Genomic DNA, 19,357 nt, shown 5'->3' on the forward strand with positions numbered 1-19,357 from the left:
CCATCAGAGTGCTCCATTGTGACTGCTCTGGACAGCACTCTCAACTCAGATGCACGATTGTTTGCCGTTGCTCTGACGCAGGGAGGGGCGACTGACGATACGGCTTACAGGGTTGGCTTCAGGGAGCTAAAATCAACAAAGGGGGTGGCTTTACATCAAGGAGTATTTCAGGCAGGACTTCACGGAGGGTTCCAATAAGAAATGGTGCACCTAAGTTATTTTTCTTATTGGAACAAGGAAGTTAGCCTGGCCTCTGATTGATACATGGCTAGATTTACCTTGCTGCACCTTCTCTGTGAGTGACTGCAGTGTGACCTAGAGGAATGAGTCCCCTAGACAGGGGAAGAGGCAAATGAGTACAAAACAAATCTGGTCTATTTCTTGTTTTGATCCACTCCATCTATCTTTTACATCTTTGGCTGGCAGCAGATGGTGCAGAAGGACTGCTAGCCATCCTCATCTCTTGCCTGCCCGGCAGAAGATGGTACAATACGACTGCTAGCCATCCTCATCTCTTGCCTGCCCGGCAGAAGATGATACAGTACGACTGCTAGCAATCCGTATCGCCTGCCTGCTCACCATAAGATGGTTCAATAGGACTGACTGCAGGACTAAAGAGAATGACCTGGTCAAGTCACTCCAAATTTAGTCCCTGCGCCCATGTCTGCCCAGGCGGTCCCAGCCGACGTGGCCAGGAGCACCTCGGACACGACGATGACGGCTACCAGTCGTATTGCACCGCCTGCTGCCAGAAGGCAATGGGTTGCTGCTACTGTGTAGCAATACCGTACCGCGTCTGCCAGCGCCCAGGAGACATATGGTGATGGTTAGCTGAGCGGGCTCCATGCTTGCCGTGGTATGGCATCTGCACAGGTAACTCAGGAAAAAAGGCGCGAAACGATTGTCTGCCCTTGCTTTCACAGAGGGAGGGAGGGAGGGAAGGGGGGCCTGACGATATGTACCCAGAACCACCCGTGACAATATTTTAGCCACATCAGGCATTGGGATCTCAACCCAGAATTCCAATGGGCAGCAGAGACTGCGGGAATTGTGGGATAGCTACCCACAATGCAACACTCCGGAAGTCGACTCTAGCCTCGGTACTGTGGAAGCACTCCTCCGAGTTAATGCACTTAATGCACTTAGAGCATTTTCTGTGGGGGGACACACACTCGAATATATAAAACCGATTTCTAAAAAAACGACTTCTATAAATTCGACCTTATTCCGTACTGTAGACATACCCTAAGTAGGTTTCCCTAACATGTTTAGAGAACAGCACTGTCACACCCACACTGCATGTTCTCCCTCAGTTCATACTAAGTCCTTCAAGGTCTTGTACTCCCACCCCTACTAATTCACTGGAAGGTATACCAGTGTTCAGATAGATCACAAAAACAGATTCCCCAGACCTCTACTGATATTCAGCCATAATCAAACACACACACACACACACACACACCCCTGATCTAGTTTGATGCACGTTTTCCCTAAAGACCTGCCTTAACCCAAATTTAGGTCTCTTTACACTCCACTTTGGTACAATGGGTGGTTAAATAAATCGCATTCCTGAAATTCGGAGGAAAAATGTTTTCATGTACCCTTCTTATTTTATTGGTGGCCTTTGCATTTTAGATACTCACTACACAGACCGACATCTGCGCAGTGTTTAATTCCTTCCCATCTTGAACCTTGCAAGCAAGGAATTTAGCTGTAACCCCTTTATAGAAGTGCCCAGTTCTCTGTTTTGCTAAAAGGGGAAATAAAGTAAATAATTCATGAACCAGGAGTCTGACACAGCAAAGATTTAGGCTACATTTGAAAAGAGCTGCTTAAAAAGATCCAGACCAAAGGGTTTTGAGCTCTGATAACAGGAAGTAACAGAACGATTGAACCTTGGAACAGCTATTAGGCCATTTGCAAAACTGCTTTATATGGAACCTTTCACATCCTCTTTTCCTTAACCATCCCCCAGATGGGGAAAGCTGCAGAGAGACTGAACGTCACATAGTGTGTCAAGTCAGCAACAGAATCTAGAGCCCTAATGCTACGAAGATTCAGGAATTTGTTTAGATTGATACACTGAATTCCCCTGCACTAACCACCCCCTTTAAAACAATTGCACTTGGGAGAACAAGTAGCATGGGCCTCAGCTGACATGAGTAACACAAATGTTGCTGTCATGAGGATGTTTACTGCCCTTAAGTCAGGGCTCTAAAATACTTCAGCTGTATCCAGTAAAGTCACAAAAAGGTAAGTGAGGGATAAAAGTAATAAAAGTAGCAAAAACCCTAGTGCATAAGAGCACCTATAGCGTTCGGGCACTGTTATTTTAGTAAACCGGACATGCTATGCAACACTGCTAGTTACAGTTAGCTGCATTCTGCAGCTGGTGTGAATATGTTTAGGGTCACGTTGCAAGACAAACTATACTGGCCTATTATCATCTGTAAGCTGCTAAGCAGATCACTGCAATTGACCTTATGCCCAAACAGAACCAAGTACAGCTTAAGGTAGGGACACAAATGTTGAGCTTCTACAACCATCCCAAGAATGGAGATTTGCAAGTTATCAGTAACCACAAAGCAAAGTCCTTTGGGCAGAATGCTACTGGGATTCTGGGAAGAGCTAATACTCTACAAAGTGTTTGGATACAATTAGGCAACAGAACCCATCGTATGAAAAACGGCCATTAATTTTCCCCAACAGAACAAGCCTGGAAAGGAGACATTTTGCAGAACGTGCTCTTTTTCTTGCAAACATTGTTCAAATTCGGTGCATGCTTTTCCAGCTCATCACAGAGGCCAGAGCTCATTTGGATCTGTACACGTTAACACCACAAAGTTCTTCCCAGAGCTGTTCTGCTCTTTGCTCATGTTCACAACAGTCACTGATCCAGAAGACAAAGTGAGCCAGAGGGCTAATCTAGTTTTAACCTAAATTCATTAAGTGTGACGTAAGACTGGCATAACCTTACACAGTAACAACCCAGCAAGCATTCAGCAGAGAAATTCTCTTGCTATATGCCATGCTGCTCTCTACAGATGAATGGATTTAAATTAAGTCTATGTGTATGCATTAGTAGTAGTAAATATTTATATGATGGTAGTGCCCAAAGACCCCAATCAAGAGCGGGACCCCTGTTGTGCAGGACAAAGCCCAGAACGAATCCTTGCCTTGAAGGTAAAACAGATAGAGGGGAGGGGAGGGGAGACAGACAAGTAAGCGAATGAGGGCTGGGGAGGATGGTCCAGTGATCGGAGTGCTAGCCTGGCATTCTGGAAACCAGACTTCAATTTGCAGCTCCTGGGTAACCTTGGACAAAAAGTCTCTTAATTCCTCTGCACCTCATTTATGAAATGGAGAGAAGAACTTTCCCCACCTCACCAGTATATTCGGAGGATAACTTCATAAAAGACTGACATGCTCAGTTACGACAGTGATGGAGGCCATGCAAGTCCCCGAGGTTTATCTTGCTTTATTACATGGGTTTGTAGTGTGGATTTTTAGGTTGAGGATATGAGCAGGAAAAGGAAACAAGGGGAAGAGGAACAGTCACAGCTAGTCACCCATCGTCCTGCCAGTCCGCGAGCTAGGTTTTGTAGGCACTGTAGCAAAAGGAGTCTTATGGATGCACTGGAAGAAGGTTGGACAAATAAGAGCAACAGAATTCAGCTTTCCGGTTAATTCTCAAGTCTCTAGCATACCCTGCTGCGTCCTAGGTACGGAAACATGCTAGGTGTAACACCACCGATTTGAGAGCAGAGCATGGCCAGAACCAGCTAAGGGATGGAATGAGAGCCTCTGCAGTAGGGCCACCCATAGCTAGATATTCTGCGGCAGTAAGCCGTTATTCATCTGAAGGGTGACTCCACAAGAAGCCAGTTTGATGGTGCGTACTCATCCAGTGGGAACTGGATTAACTGGCAACCTTTTTGGAAGCCTTGAAACCATGCCTTTAAGGAACAGCTAGTTACAGGTGCAAAGAAATGAATGGTTTCTCAGACCTGAAAAGCTTGTATGAGACGTTTCAGAGTAGCAGCCGTGTTAGTCTGTGTTCGCAAAAAGAAGAGTACTACTTGTGGCACCTTGGAGACAAACACGAAAGCTTATGCTCAAATAAATTTGTTAGTCTAAGGTGCCACAAGTACTCCATTTCTCTTTGTATGAGAAGGTTACTGCTTCAGAAGTGTTCACTGCCAGGCATTGTGCTATTTACACAGCTAACTGCTTCTTAAAATGAACGGAGAATTCTTAAGGAACAAGCTAGCTTCATCCCAGTGACAGCTACTGGGAAAGCTAAGGGAGGCAAGTCCTACAGGCCACCATCAGCCGCAGCACAAGCATCTCACATCACTGCATCTCAATCCTGCTCTGCAGGGGACACCTCTAGGGGAGAAAACAATCCAGACTCCTCCCTAGTTTGTTGTGCCTACTTACATCAAAGCTTTAAGGGATGGGTTGCAATGGGGACATTCTCTAGCTTAGGTAAGGTTCATGTACATGTCCCAGAATCCAGAAGAACACTTTCCCCTCACCTGTCTGCTGTGCCTCTCCAGTCATCTCCCCAAGGCTCTCTTCTCCCCACACATCTTTTCTTACCTCCCTCTTGACATAAATTCCAGAAACTCATTTAGAGAATACTTTGGGGTAAGCATGTTCAGGCATAGCAGTAACTTGCAGAAATGCACCAGGCTCCAATCTCAAATCCATACCCTGAGGGCCCTATTAGCCTTCGTTTAACTAGCCCCGTATATTCATCAGATGGATTGCTGTGTGGAACATTTACCAGTAGAGACACAACATCTGTACAAAAAAAGAAGTTGGCCCAATAAGACTACCTCACCCATCCGGTCTCTCTAATATCCTGGGACCAACACAGCTACAATTACACTGCAACCTCCAAACAAACAAAAAAATCCAAAACAAAACAAACCAACCACACACCAAAGGAATTCCAGTGCCATGAGCCTGATACAAGAGCTCCAGCAAAGGGGTTAATTTTAAGTGCCACTCAAAAGACATACCATGACTTCCCACAGAGCAGCGGGGAAAAAGGGCTTGGTCTCACATCATGCCAGTGAGTGAACTGGAATGGTAAGTCAGAAGCCACATGGTACTAGTGACAGGGCCATATCCAGTCTCCAAGCTAGAGGATGCGGCTGTTTCACAGGTGAAACACTGCTGGGGATGCCCAAAGCTGTGAGCCACTGTGTTACCTCTCTGCTTAGGCAAGAGAGAGTTTTACTGGCAAGTAGATTGTGCGTCAGCTTCCTGCCACACCAGTCTGTTTTCCCCGCCAGAAAACTCCTCAAGGCTCTCTCTGCCCAAACATTGCCTGGCAAGTAACAATCAGTGAACTCTAGCTCCCAAGCTCCTCAGGAGATATTTCTCTGTTGTGTACAGGTCCTACCATGGTGCATTCATAGAAGATATTAAAATTCGCTGCTCTGTTAAAGAGTCATACATCACAGCTTACTAATTTTAGTGGATACAGGCTTCCCTTCAAACATGGCCCTAAGCTGGTTTACAGTAAGTAAAACAAGTTCATTAAAAAAAGAGCAGAGATTAAGTGATACCAAACAAGAGATAAAATGTAGAGATGATTACAAGCAAATAAAAGTGAAAACAAGTCTTTCAGAAAGGAGGAAGTTAAACAGACATTAAAAGGTACAGCACAAAAAGTGAAATCTCTGCAAGCTGCATGGAAACTTTTTAAAGACACCACAATAGAGGCTCAACCTAAATGTATACCCCAAATTAAAAAACATAGTAAGAGAACCAAAAAAGTGCCACCGTGGCTAAACAAAGTTTTAAAAAAGCAGCAGTGAGAGGCAAAAAGGCATCCTTTAAAGAGTGGAAGTTAAATCCTAGTGAGAAAAATAGAAAGAAGCATAAACTCTGGCAAATGAACTGTAAAAATATAATTAGGAAGGCCAAAAAAGAATTTGAAGAACAGTTAGCCAAAGAATCAAAAAGTAATAGTAAAATTTTTTTTAAGTACATCAGAAGCAGGAAGCCTGCTAAACCAGTGGGGCCCACTGTATGATCGAGATGCTAAAGGAGTACTCAAGGACAGTAAAGCCATTGCAGAGAAACTAAATTAATTCTTTGCATCAGTCTTCATGGCTGAGGATGTGAGGGAGATTCCCAAACCTGAGCCATTCTTTTTAGGTGACAAATCTGAGGAACTGTTCCAGAATGAGGTGTCACTAGAGGAGGTTTTGGAACCAACTGAAACTAAACAGTAATAAATCACGAGGACCAGATGGTCTTCACCCAAGAGTTCTGAAGGAACTCAAACGCAAAATTGAAGAACTACTAGTAGTCTTCAGAGTAGCAGCCATGTTAGTCTATATTCGCAAAAAGAAAAGGAGTACTTGTGGCACCTTAGAGACTAACAAATTTATTTGAGCATAAGCTTTCGTGAGCTACAGCTCACTTCATCGGATGTAGTCTGTAACCTATCATTTTAATCAGCTTCTCTACCAGATGATTGGAGGATAGCTAATGTGACACCAATTTTTAAAAAGGACTCCAGAGCTGATCCCGGCAATTACAGGCCGGTCAGTCTGACTTCAGTACCAGGCAAATTGGTTGAAACTATAGTAAAGAAAAAAATTGCCAGACACATACATGAACACAATTTGTTGGGGAAGAGTCAACATGGTTTTTGTAAAGAGAAATCATGCCTAACCAATCTACTAGAATTCTTTGAGGGCGTCAACAAGCATGTGGACAAGTGGCTACAGTGTACTCAGATTTTCAGAAAGCCTCAACAAGGTCACTCACCAAAGGCTCTTAAGCAAAGTCAGCTGTCATGGATTGAGAGGAAAGGTCCTCTCATGGATTGGTCACTGGTTAAAAGATAGGAAACAAAGGGTAGGAATAAATGGTCAGTTTTCAGAATGGAGAGTGGTAAATAGTGGTGTCCCCCAGGGGTCTGTACTCAGACCAGTCCTATTCAATATATTCACATATTATCTGGAAAAATAGCTAAACAGTAAGGTAGCAAAATTTGCAGATTATACAAAACTACTGCACATTGGAAAAATTAATCCTAACTATACATACAAAACGATGGGGTCTAAATTAGCTGTTACCACTCAAGAAAGAACTTGGAGTCATTGTGGATAGTTCTCTGAAAACATCCACTCAATGTGCAGTGGCAGTCAAAAAAGCTAACAATGTTGGGAATCATTAAGAAAGGGACAGATAAGACAGAAAATATCATATTGCCTCTATATAAATCCATGTTACACCCACATTTTGAATACTGTGGTTTGCCCCATCTCAAAAAAGATATATTGGAATTGGAAAAGGTTCAGAAAAAGGCACCAAAATTAGAGGGTATAGAACAGTTGCCATACAAGGAGAGATTAATAAAACTGGACTTTTCCGCTTGGAAAAGACACTACTAAGGGGAGGACATGACTGAGGTCTATAAAATCATGACTGGTGTGGAGAAAGTAAATAAGGAAGTATTATTTACTCCTTCTCATAACACAAGAACTAGGGCTCACCCGATGAAATTTAATAGGTACCAGAATTAAAACAAACAAAAGGAATATTTCTTCACACAATGCACAGTCAACCTGTGGAACATCTTGCCAGAGAATGTTGTGAAGGCCAAGACTATAACAGGGTTAAAAAAAGAACTAGATTAGTTCATGGAGGATAGGTCCATCAATGGCCATTAGCCAGGATGGACAGGGATGGTGACCCTAGCCTCTGTTTGCCAGAAGCTGGGATTGGGTGATAGGAGATGGATCACTTGATGATGACCTATTCTGTTCCTTCCCTCTGGGGCACTTGGCATTGGCCACTGTTGAAAGACAGGATACTGGGCTAGATGGACCTTTTGTCTGACCCAGTATGGCCTCTCATGTTCTTATGACAAAGTCTAAAACTTATTCTAGCACAATGGTTCTCAAACTTTTGTACTGGTGACCCCTTTCACATAGCAAGCCTCTGAGTGTGCCCCCCCCCCCCGCCCATAAATTAAAAACACTATGTATTTAACACCATTATAAATGCTGGAGGCAAAGTGGGGTTTGGAGTGGAGGCTTACAGCTTGTGACCCCCTCAGGGGTCCCAACCCCCAGTTTGAGAACCCCTAGCAAGATAGAATCTTTGTTCATGACAGTTTCTTTCATCTAGTCTCCTTTCCAGCCTTCTACCAGTCAGGATGCAACACAGAGATGAAATAGACAGTTCTCTTTGTCTCCTCAAGTGAAGGATAAAGATGGAGTTTCTCTGTTCCTTATATTCCTCAAATGCATTTCTTTGTCTTACATGGCAGGAAAGCTTCCGGGGGACTTAGTCCCCTGTCTCTCTCTGGGGTCCAGGAGCCCTGTTAATTTTCTGTCTCTCGAGGTCACGAACATAACACCCAGTGGTTTAGCTCAATGGCTTTGTTCACTGCTAGTACGTAAACCGAGGCAAACCCACATTCCTTTGTGTAGGGGAGACCTGCTTATCACGTCCACCTAGGCTAGGCTGTCTTGTCTTAATCATGTTCTAACATCCTACAGAGGAATTCATAACTTCATATATAAGGCTAACACATGCACTTTACAATGATTCTAATGTTACGGGCTTTCTTATGACACCTCACACGGTATATTTTGTGCAAAATATCATTGCAGTAGTATGTAGGCTGTGAATAGAGGGGTGCCTATATATCAAAACATTATTCAAGCTAAACTCTTCAAGCAGCAACTCTTGAAAGATATTCTTTTTTTAAAAGTGCTGTGTTCTCTGTTTCCAACATCATATGGCATCTGGAGGCTAGCAATCTACCCTCAAACCTCTAATGATCACTTTCTAGCAGTGGCATTGGTTTGCTTTCTTGAAAAGTAGTGAAATTAGGTCACTAATCTCTTCAGCAAGCTGCATTAGGCTTGCCTACAGGAGTTCACTCAGTGGAGCTCTAATGGTTCATTTCAAAAAAATAAATTCAGCTGGTGCAGCCCCCTTTGTGGGCACTTATTTCAGTTTATCTTAAAACAGACTGCTCATCAGCTTCTCCTAACAGCCCCCTGTTGTGACTTTATGGTAGAGCAGTGGCTCTCAACCTTTCCAGACTACTGTACCCCTTTCCAGAGTCCGATTTGTCTTGTGTACCCCAAGTTTCACCTCACTTTACAACGACCTGCTTACAACATCAGACATAAAAGTGCTTTTTATGTAGCCTATCGTAAAACTAGGCAAGTATCTAGATGAGTTGATGTACCCCCTGGAAGACCCCTGCGTACTTACAGGGATACATGTACCCCTGGTTGAGAACCACTGGTTTAAAAGACACCTTTATCTAGCCTGCCCCACATCCCATTTATATGCCTCTTGTGTGCTCCACTGAACAGCATTCTATTCACAGGTTTCAGAGTAACAGCCGGGTTAGTCTGTATTCGCAAAAAGAAAAGGAGTGCTTGTGGCACCTTAGAGACTAACCAATTTATTTGAGCATAAGCATAAATTGGTTAGTCTTTAAGGTGCCACAAGTACTCCTTTTCTTTATTCTATTCACACAATCTCTTTTCAAAGGTAGCTGCAGAAAACATTCCTGGCTTTTAACTAAAACCAGTTTCCATCTTACAGTCAGCGTCCCTGGGTGAGTCTTCTCCCCTCTTGTTCTCCATGAGCTCTCCATTCTCAGGAACACGAAAAAAATTATTTGGCAAAGCAGGTATGTGACAATGGCTACGTCCTAACAAGTACAGACAGGATTTTTGTGTCCTTTCAAATCCTTTTCAAATAGTGTCTTTCTATCTACATATGGTAGCTGGTTGAAAAATTGGCAAACATCTAGATGAGTTGATGTATTCCCGGAAGACCTCTAGGTGTCCCCCAGGGGTACTCATACCCTTGGTTGAGAACCACTACGGTAGAGGACTTGTGGAGAGTTTCATGTCTGTAGAGAAAGTGACAAATAATTATCTTGTAAGACCACTGTGGTTTGGCTTGACTGGTTTGCATATGCTAAATAAATAGTCAGTGTTTGGAATCACACTGAACAGGGATGAGAGAAAGATCAGGGCAAATATTGTGAGCAACTCTTGGGATATCAAATTCCCTAGTTTGAGGTTACCAGTGTGATCTGTGCTTGGAAGCCTCCGCTCCACCCATCACTGCATCCATGTTACCCTGACATCCATGCTCCTACAAGTCAGATCACAAATCCCACCAGTTCCTATTTCCTACCAGCAAATAAGTATTTCTCAGGATTCTGCAAGATTTACTCCTTAACTATTTTTAGTAAATCCCCAAGTTCTAAAAACTCCAGCCACTTGCCCAAAATGAGTCAGAAAAAAAAAAAAGTGTCTACAATATCCAATTGGATAAACATCCCACCGTGCAAAAGCCCAGAGTCAGACACTGAACTAGTACCATACTCCAGAGATGGATACAATCTGGTTACAAAGAGCTCAGGAGCAGCAATTCTCACTTGTGTTTAATCAGTGCTCCTTCCCTGTAATGTTAGTTTTGGAGAACAAGCCCTTAGTCTGTCATGTTCTTACAGGAAAGAGGTCGCTTTAGCAATTTTTTGAAAGACGGTATTAATGCCTAGTCTACACTAGGAGGGTTTGCTATCAGTTCCTTAAACAAAATAAGCAATACCAGGAAAAGCACTTTTCTGTCAGTATAACCGGTTCTATGCTAGAGCTTTTACCAGTATATAAATATCATAGAATCATAGAATATCAGAGTTGGAAGGGACTTCTGGAGGTCATCTAGTCCAACCCCCTGCTCAAAGAAGGACCAATCCCCAACTAAATCATCCCATACAGGGCTTTGTCAAGCCTGACCTTAAAAACTTCTAAGGAAGGGGATTCCACCACCTCCCTAGGTAATGCATTCCAGTGTTTCACCACCCTCCTAGTGAAAAAGTTTTTCCTAATATCCAACATAAACCTCCTCCACTGCAACTTGAGACCATTACTCCTTGTCCTGTCATCTGCTATCACTGAGAATAGTCTAGATCCATCCTCTTTGGATCCACCTTTCAGGTAGTTAAAAGCAGCTATCAAATCCCCCCTCATATTTCTCTTCTGTAGACTAAACAATCCCAGTTCCCTCAGCCTCTCCTCATAACTCATGTGTTCCAGACCCCGAATCATTTTTGTTGCCCTCCGCTGGACTCTCTCCAATTTTTCCACATCCTTCTTGTAGCGTGGGGCCCAAAACTGGACACAGTACTCCAGATGAGGCCTCACCAGTGTCAAATAGAGGGGAACGATCACAATCGTTCGATTTGCTGGAAATGCCCCTACTTATACACCCCAAAATGCCATTCGCCTTCTTGGCAACAAGGGCACACTGTTGACTCATATCCAGCTTCTTGTCCACTGTCACCCCTAGGTCCTTTTCTGCAGAACTGCTGACGAGCCATTCGGTCCCTAGTCTGTAGCGGTGCATTGGATTCTTCCGTCCTAAGTGCAGGACTCTGCACTTGTCCTTGTTGAACCTCATCAGATTTCTTTTGGCCCAATCCTCCAATTTGTCTAGGTCCCTCTGTATCCTACCCTCCAGCGTATCTACCACTCCTCCCAGTTTAGTGTCATCCGCAAACTTGCTGAGGGTGCAATCCACACCATCCTCCAGATCATTAATGAAGATATTGAACAAAACCGGCCCCAGGACCGACCCTTGGGGCACTCTGCTAGATACCAGCTGCCAACTACACATGGAGCCATTGATCACTACCCGTTGAGCCCGAAAATCTAGCCAACTTTCTACCCACCTTGTAGTGCATCCATCCAGTCCATACTACTTTAACTTGCTGACAAGAATACTGTGGGAGACTGTGTCAAAAGCTTTGCTAAAGTCAAGGAATAACACGTCCACTGGTTTCCCTTCATCCACAGAACCAGTTATCTCATCATAGAAGGCAATTAGATTAGTCAGGCATGAATTGCCATTGGTGAATTCATGCTGACTGTTCCTGATCACTTTCCTCTCCTCTAAGTGCTTCAGAATTGATTCCTTGAGGACCTGCTCCATGATTTTTCCGGGGACTGAGGTGAGGCTGACTGGCCTGTAGTTCACAGGATCCTCCTCCTTCCCTTTTTTAAAGATGGGCACTACACTAGCCTTTTTCCAGTCGTCCAGGACTTCCCCTGATCGCCATGAGTTTTCAAAGATAATGGCCAATGGTTCTGCAATCACATCCGCCAATTCCTTTAGCACTCTCGGATGCAACGCATCCGCCCCCATGGACCTGTGCACGTCCAGCTTTTCTAAATAGTCCCGAACCACTTCTTCCTTCACAGGCTGGCCACCTCCTCCCCATGCTCAAAAGAGTCACATCCTTAACCAGTATTACTGTATCAGCAAAGGTTTCAAGTGTAGACCTGGCCTAAGGCTACCGAAGAGTCCCCAATGATACAGACCTACTAAGTTTCCTTCACTGGAAAACTCATGGATTAGTTTTTAAAAGAGGACTTGCAATGTTTAAAATGGCATTTGTACTCCTTTTTGCTTTTTTAGGAGACATATACAGGTGCCCAAGTTAGTGTTGTTCTGTGTGTGTGTGGTTTTGAGAATTCTCTTTTAAAGCTTTGCAATATAAGGAATGTCCAGTCTGGTCTTGCTGGAGGTCTCAGATAATGTATACTGTGAGCTTCCATTTTTAAAAGGGAAAGAGCTCACTTGGACCACTTAACAGAAGCCACCCTCTCCATAACGGGCATTAGCAGGCACTAGAGTTCACCAAAGGTCCATCTAAAGGTGCTTCTTGCGAACTAAAAATTTCTCCCCCTTAATCGCTTGGCTCTCTTGTGACGTTGTAATTTTACTAGTTTTCTGGTTGGAATCTTCCTCTGGTAGGCAAGATCTGTATTTCTACTGTAAATTCTTGAAAAAATGTTCTTGTTTTCTTTCCATGTTATAAAGCAGCAGCAGAAAGCACAAGCCTATTTCACCTTTAGAAAGGAACCTTGGAGGTTTTCTCTTGCCTAGGATTTTAAAAGATGGGTTAGAACATTTTAGTTGCCACATTCCAAACACCTTAAAACCCTAGTTGAGCCAAAACTTTTAGGCGGCTTTTTAAAATATCCCTATGAAAGATTTTGCAGTGCTCTTAAGCAATAAATGTCTCAATTTCTTGACCTCAAAATGAGGCAGCCCTATACAGTACAAGCACATGCTCTCTGCATTGCAGTGGATTTTGCAGAAATCCATCTCTCCACCAGGGTCTAGTTTTTAGAATTAAACACATGCTTAAGTGCCTTGCTGAACTGGGGCCATTGTTGCTCACTAATCCCAACAGAGAGGAAGGTCTCTCACACAGAAAAACCTTACACATTTGGTTGTAACTATAGGCTGTAGGGATTACAACTGATCTAAACTTGTAGCGTAGAAGGTTTGTTTTTGCTTGTTCTCAGAAACATTAATGCATCTATTCCCTGCTTGTTTTTAGAAGTCCTCTTATAGGAAATGAGATGGTCAAACCTGATATGGACATATCTTTCATGTAAGCAAGTATCAAGTAGTTATTCAAGACATTTACCTCTCAGTGTAATGCCTTGCCAGGCTATAAAAACATAATCCCTGAGAATTCTTTCGAACCGTGAAGAAAAGAATTTAGGGAAGGAGAAAAATGATGTACAGTACCCAATGGTTTTAATTAAATTACTGACTGTGATGCCTCAACAAGTCCTCCAACACCGATTACCTCTGTTCTTGGGCAATCTTAATTTTTCTAATCGGATACTGATGACAAATCCAAATCAAATTTCATTTTATCTGATGTCCTAATCCAGGATTTATCAGGGATATTCAATGTCAAAATGCAACCAGACAAAAAACAGAGAGTTTACTACATACTCAAGGAGACTAGGAAAGTCAGTTTGATATGCTATACACGCAACAGGAATTTCTTGCATGCATACCACAGAGAAAAAAAATATACATCTAAGTATGTCAGGTGTTGATTTTACATATAATTATGTCTTATGCTTTTCATTTAGGGTTTTAAATTTTGGATGCAAGATGTCTTGGAGAACAGCATGCAGACCAGACAGTTATATACTTTGGCCTATTAGGATTAAATTAGAACAGAAGCTGTTGCACTGGACAGGGCAAGACAAAGCTATCCATTATTTAAACATGGAACACAAAGCTGTACTCCATGCACAAATGACTCTCATAGGGTTACAACTAGGAAGCTCTATACACCCAAGTATCTCTCTTGAAAATTAATTTAAAGTCCAAGCACAAAGTCATTACTACAAAGTGTAAGAGACCCACTAATACAATACATGGTTTCAAGATCAAGCACTCAAACATCAGGGAGCACCCAGTTTTGAGGCTGCTCCAGCAACTGTAGCTCTTAATGCATACCCTAAAGGTATGCATGCTGTTTGCAGTTTACCTTTAATGTGAGATGTGAGAGCTGGCACCTCCATATGCAAAATCCTGGAATAGTTTCAAGAGCTATTTAACCATGAGGCAATCTGAATGACATACAAAACAGTAATAGCAGGCAGCACCACAGGAAAGAGAAATGCTGACTGTGAAAGTTTAAGGAGACCTTCCCCTCACCCCCAAGCACCCCCCTAACAAGGGTTCAGGTATGAGTTCATAAAGACAAGTACCGTTCCTCATGAGCAAAGCTGCATGAGAATTCTACTCCAGCAAAGCTCAACCGTGCAGGGCAGAAACCTGAACATAAGCCCCTGTGTAGTTTAGGGCCCCCCACAGAAAGACTGCACTGACAGAAGCTGCCCTAGGGGATATTAACCTTCAATTAACCTGGAGCCTAAACAAGTTCACACTGAAATCATCAGCAAGACGTCCATGGCAGCTGATCAGAACCCTGAGGCTGCACTGTATACAAGTTCTAGAGCCCACAAGATGCTTTGAAATAACCTGTAAGCTTGGTGTCATTCATTGCTTTGGGACTGGTCTTCATGTACAGTGCTATAGTGAAGCCACTAGTACGCTGATGTAAAGTATCAGGGGGTAGCCGTGTTATTCTGCATCCACAAAAACAAGGAGTCTGGTGACACCTTAAAGACTAACAGATTTATTTGGGCATAAGCTTTCGTGGGTAAAAAAAACACTTCTTCAGATGGAGAGCTTCTCCCATTGGTATAGTTAAATCCACCTCCCTAAGAGGCAGTAGCTAGGTCGGTGGGAGAAGCTCTCCAGTCTACACTGGGGGTTAGGTCTGTATAACTGCATTGCACAGGGGCGTGTATTTGTCACATCCTTGAGTGATGTACTTATACTGACATAGGTCTGTCATATAGATCTGGCCTTGGAAGGATAGACTAGTGCAGGGGTGGGCAAACTTTTTGGCCTGAGGGCCACATCGGGTTTTGGAAATTGTATGGAGGGCTGGTTAGGGGAGGCTGTGCCTCCCCAAACAGCCAGGCCTGGCCCAGCCCCTGCCCTTTATTCCCCCCCACCATCCCCGGGATTCCTGCCCCATCCACCCCTCTGTTCCCTGATGGCCACCCCCCACCAGGACCCCTGCCCCATCCACCCCACCCCCCCACTCCCTGTTCCCTGACTGCTCCCCGCTGCCCCATCCAACCCCTCCTCTCATTCCTGACTCGCCCTCGCAGACCCCTGCCCACTCAACCACCCCTTCTCCCTGACTATCCCTGGTACCGCTGCCCCTGACTACCCCCCGCTGCCCCATCCAACCCCCCTTCTTCCTGACTAACCCCCCCCTGGGACCCCTGCCCCCATTCAACCCCGTTCCCCACCCTCTGACCACCCCAACCCCTATCCACACCCCTCCCTCCTTACCGTGCTGCCTGGAGTGCTGGTGGCTGGCGGCGATACAGCTGTGCCGCCCGGCTGGAGCCAGCCACGCCACCGCGCAGCACAGAGCCCCGGGTCAGGCCGGGCTCTGCAGCTGCGCTGCCCCAGGAGCTCGCAGTCCTGCTGCCCAGAGCTTTGTGCCGGTGGCACAGTGAGCTGAGGCTGCAGGGGAGCAGCCGGGGGCGAGCCTCCCGGGCCGGGAACTCAGGGGCTGAGCAGGAGGGTCCCGTGGGCCGGATGTGGCCTGCGGGCCACAGTTTGCCCACCTCTGGAGTAGTGCATATTTCTGTGATGAAGAGTGTAATGGAACAAAATAAAACAAGCTGCCTCCGCAACCAACATACACTTTACCTGGGTTGTGTCTTCCATCAGGCCTCTGATCTTCTCCACAACATCATTACGTCTGTGCTGACGAAGAGCGCTGATGAGCTGAGCGAGACTGGCTTCCGGGCCTCGGATGGTCCAGTGCTGTAAGGCAGCATAGGCCCTTTCATGGTCTGCAGAGTACCCGTTGGAGAAAGCCGCCATCTCACGGTCAGTTGCATTGCTCAGGAATTGGTAGATATCTTTCCACTGACTTCCAACCTGGGCTGCTACGAGCTTCAGGATGTCAATGCCTGGCAGACAGAAGAGGTGGAGATGAAGCACAGCAGTTTCCAGCCTTGCAACCTCTTGTCGGCTAAATATCCAACTATTTATGTTTTGTACTAGCAGAAGGGTGGGTCTCGTCCATCTAAGAACTACATTTAACACCTCTTTAGATCTTGTATTAGCAATGCTTATAATACTGGGCGGCATGCTACTTCCCAGGGTTTTGCTTTAACAATGCACCTTTAACATTTGTTATGTAAGTGTAAAACCACAAATACTCTCTGATGCAGACATCTAAAATTAGCTATTGTGTTTGAGCAGTTGCTGATATTAACAAGCTTCCTCATTGGTGGTTGCATTATATTAGGATACCTGGCCAACTAGCCCTTCACTTGCTGGTTTGATTTGGGGCAGGAGATGTTACACATTTCAGAATGGATTCTGGTGAGAGGGGCACTTGTTATCCAGCCCTCTGTGCTGCAATCTTATCTAGTTCATCCAGTAGGGATGAAATCCAGTTACGTGTTGCATTCAGCACTGCTAATGCCTATGGGTTGCTCTGGTGTGAAGAGATCCTTAGAATGACTGAAGTTTTCTACAGCCCTGCACAAAAGCACTAAAGCTGTGACACATTATGGAACCACTGACTTGGATGTGTTATGGGAAAAAGATGTGTCACCTGAACTTTTCTTCACAAGTAACAGTCACTTTCCCAAATATTAACGCCCCATAACAGCGAGAGACTGCTAGCTACAACCATATGTAAACTTCTGCTCCACTGTAGAGACACTTTAAAGACCTGTGAAATACTTGAGGTTTAGGGGGCAAAAAGCACAACTCTGTTACATGAAAAACTTTACACAAAGTGATCCAAGTTTTCTATTAAAGAGAGTCTCTCTCCCCCCTCCCCTCTTCCACCCACCATGTCTCTCAAACCACTGAGCACAAGAGACTGTTACAAAACTACCAACACAATATCCTCTCACTGTGAAACTTCAGAAAGGATACAATTAAAAGCCAAGTTCATCCATGTGGGGAGAAGGAATCAGCAAGCACAAACCTTCAGATACAAAACTACAAGATGTTGTTTTGGAGCAAGGAAAGCTGAGTTTTTTGGTTTGTTTTTTTTAAGGCAAGTAAGCTTAGCAAAATCCACCTCAAGCAGCCACACAAGGGATCCACACAACTGGTTTTCATACAAGCAGTTCTCAAGTTTTCACAGGGTGGGCCACATCTTAGGTTTCCTCATCAACTGCTGCCCTTTCATTTCATGATCACACAGACCACTTCCTCACCCATCTGCAGTCACATAACATCTTTGTGGCAACTACAGCAATAGCTTGCAGAGAAATGCTGAGAATGTCTGGGAGATCTTTCCCAGTGGGATCAGATTTAACAGCCTTGGTAATGCAATTTTTAGACTAAGCAAAGACCCTAGTCACTGCGTTTCTACACTCAGGACTGAAAATTCAAGCCACAAATTATGTAGTCCAATTATGTTAGCAACACTCAAGTCACTATTTGTTTTTTTTAAAATGGTGGTGCTATGCAATTTCAGTTGCCAGACTGTATGTGACAGTTACAGGAATTGAGAAGCCAGATCAATCAAGTTAACAACTCCAATATAACTAACTTTTCCAGTTAAGTGGAAGATCTGGTACCTCCTAATTTGGGATTAATAAATATAGGATCACTAACATATTTACAACATGAAAACAAAACCTTTAACCATTAGTTGGCTTTATCTTTCTCGTCCTGCCCAGGTAACATCTCCATAGAATAACTTTACACAGCGAACTCCAGGGGCATCCAACCCATCTATAGCTGGAGGTAAGTCTTCCTTAATGCTTTCAGTTAAAAACAAAACAAACAAACAAAAAACCAGAGAGATATCAGGTTCAGAGGGAAAAAATACAGTCTGCTTTGGAGGTTTAAGCAGAGGAAAGGCTCTTAGAGGTCACTGAAAGCAACCATCAGTGAGAACAATTGGTGCCAAGTATTGTGAATTCTTGTACTTTAGCCATGCCACTCAAGATCTCAAAGCTCCAGGATATGGCGAAAGTCACTTAGACATGTTTTAATCCTACTTTAATCTACTATTCTCATAAATAGGGCTAAGATTTTGTCATGGTTGTTTTTAGTAAAAGTCACGGACCAGTCACGGGCAAAAAATAAAAATTCACAGAAGCTGTGACCGGTCCGTGACTTTTGCTGCTGCAGCTCCATGGCTTCCCCTGCCACAGTGGTGGCTGGGAGCTGTAGGGTTCCCCCTCTGCCTACAGCGGCCGAGAGCTGCAGGGTGACCATATTTCCCAAAGAGAAAACGGGACCCCAGCCACTCGCCTGAGGTGTCCCCCTCCCCCTGTGCGAGGCTGTCACCTGTCGCTGGAACCTTGAGAAGGGCCCCCTCAGGAGTCTCTCACCTGTCCTGGAATCTTGCTGGGGGCCCTCTGTCACAGCAGGCTGGCTGCCAGCTCAGGAGTCCTGCAGCCCCTGGGGCTGAAGCAGAGAATGTCATGGAGGTCTCTGGAAGTCCCAGATTCTGTGACTTCCATGATCACTGTGACAAACATAGCCTTATTCATAAATAAGAAAAAGCCCACACAACATTCAGCTAAAATCTTTTCAAAACTTTTGGGGCACAATATTTTCAACCCTGCTAAAAACAAACGTAAGAGCCATTGTTATGAAAAGACACCATTAGCCTCAGAGGTGTTCCACCGCTACAGACAGGAAAGGATCAGCTAGGACTCAGGAGAGCTGGGTTCAAGTTCCTACTCTGATACAGACTTCCTGGATGATCCTGGACAAGTCACTTGGGAACCGAGGCCCAGTTCCCATCTGCAAAGTGGGAATAGCAGCGTTTGCCTACACCACACCAGGTGATGAGAGATGAAACTAACTGGAAGATACTACGGTAATGAGGCCATATAAGAATTAAGACGGTTAAGAATTAAGACTCAGACTGTTCTAGCTGTATCAGCTGTAGACA

General features: G+C 44.4%; 1 protein-coding gene across 1 annotated transcript in view; it reads right to left on the minus strand.

Annotated features, from left to right (window-relative positions):
- The window catches only part of TNFRSF21 (TNF receptor superfamily member 21), a 68,928-nt gene that overhangs the window by 16,122 nt on the left and 33,449 nt on the right, over nt 1–19,357 (minus strand). Inside the window, exon 4 of the mRNA XM_048845675.2 lies at nt 16,126–16,391. Coding sequence (XP_048701632.1) covers nt 16,126–16,391 — 266 coding nt within the window. The remainder of the gene's footprint in view (nt 1–16,125; nt 16,392–19,357) is intronic.

Source organism: Caretta caretta, chromosome 3 (genome assembly GCF_965140235.1).
Source record: "Caretta caretta isolate rCarCar2 chromosome 3, rCarCar1.hap1, whole genome shotgun sequence".
NCBI lineage: Eukaryota > Metazoa > Chordata > Testudines > Cheloniidae > Caretta > Caretta caretta.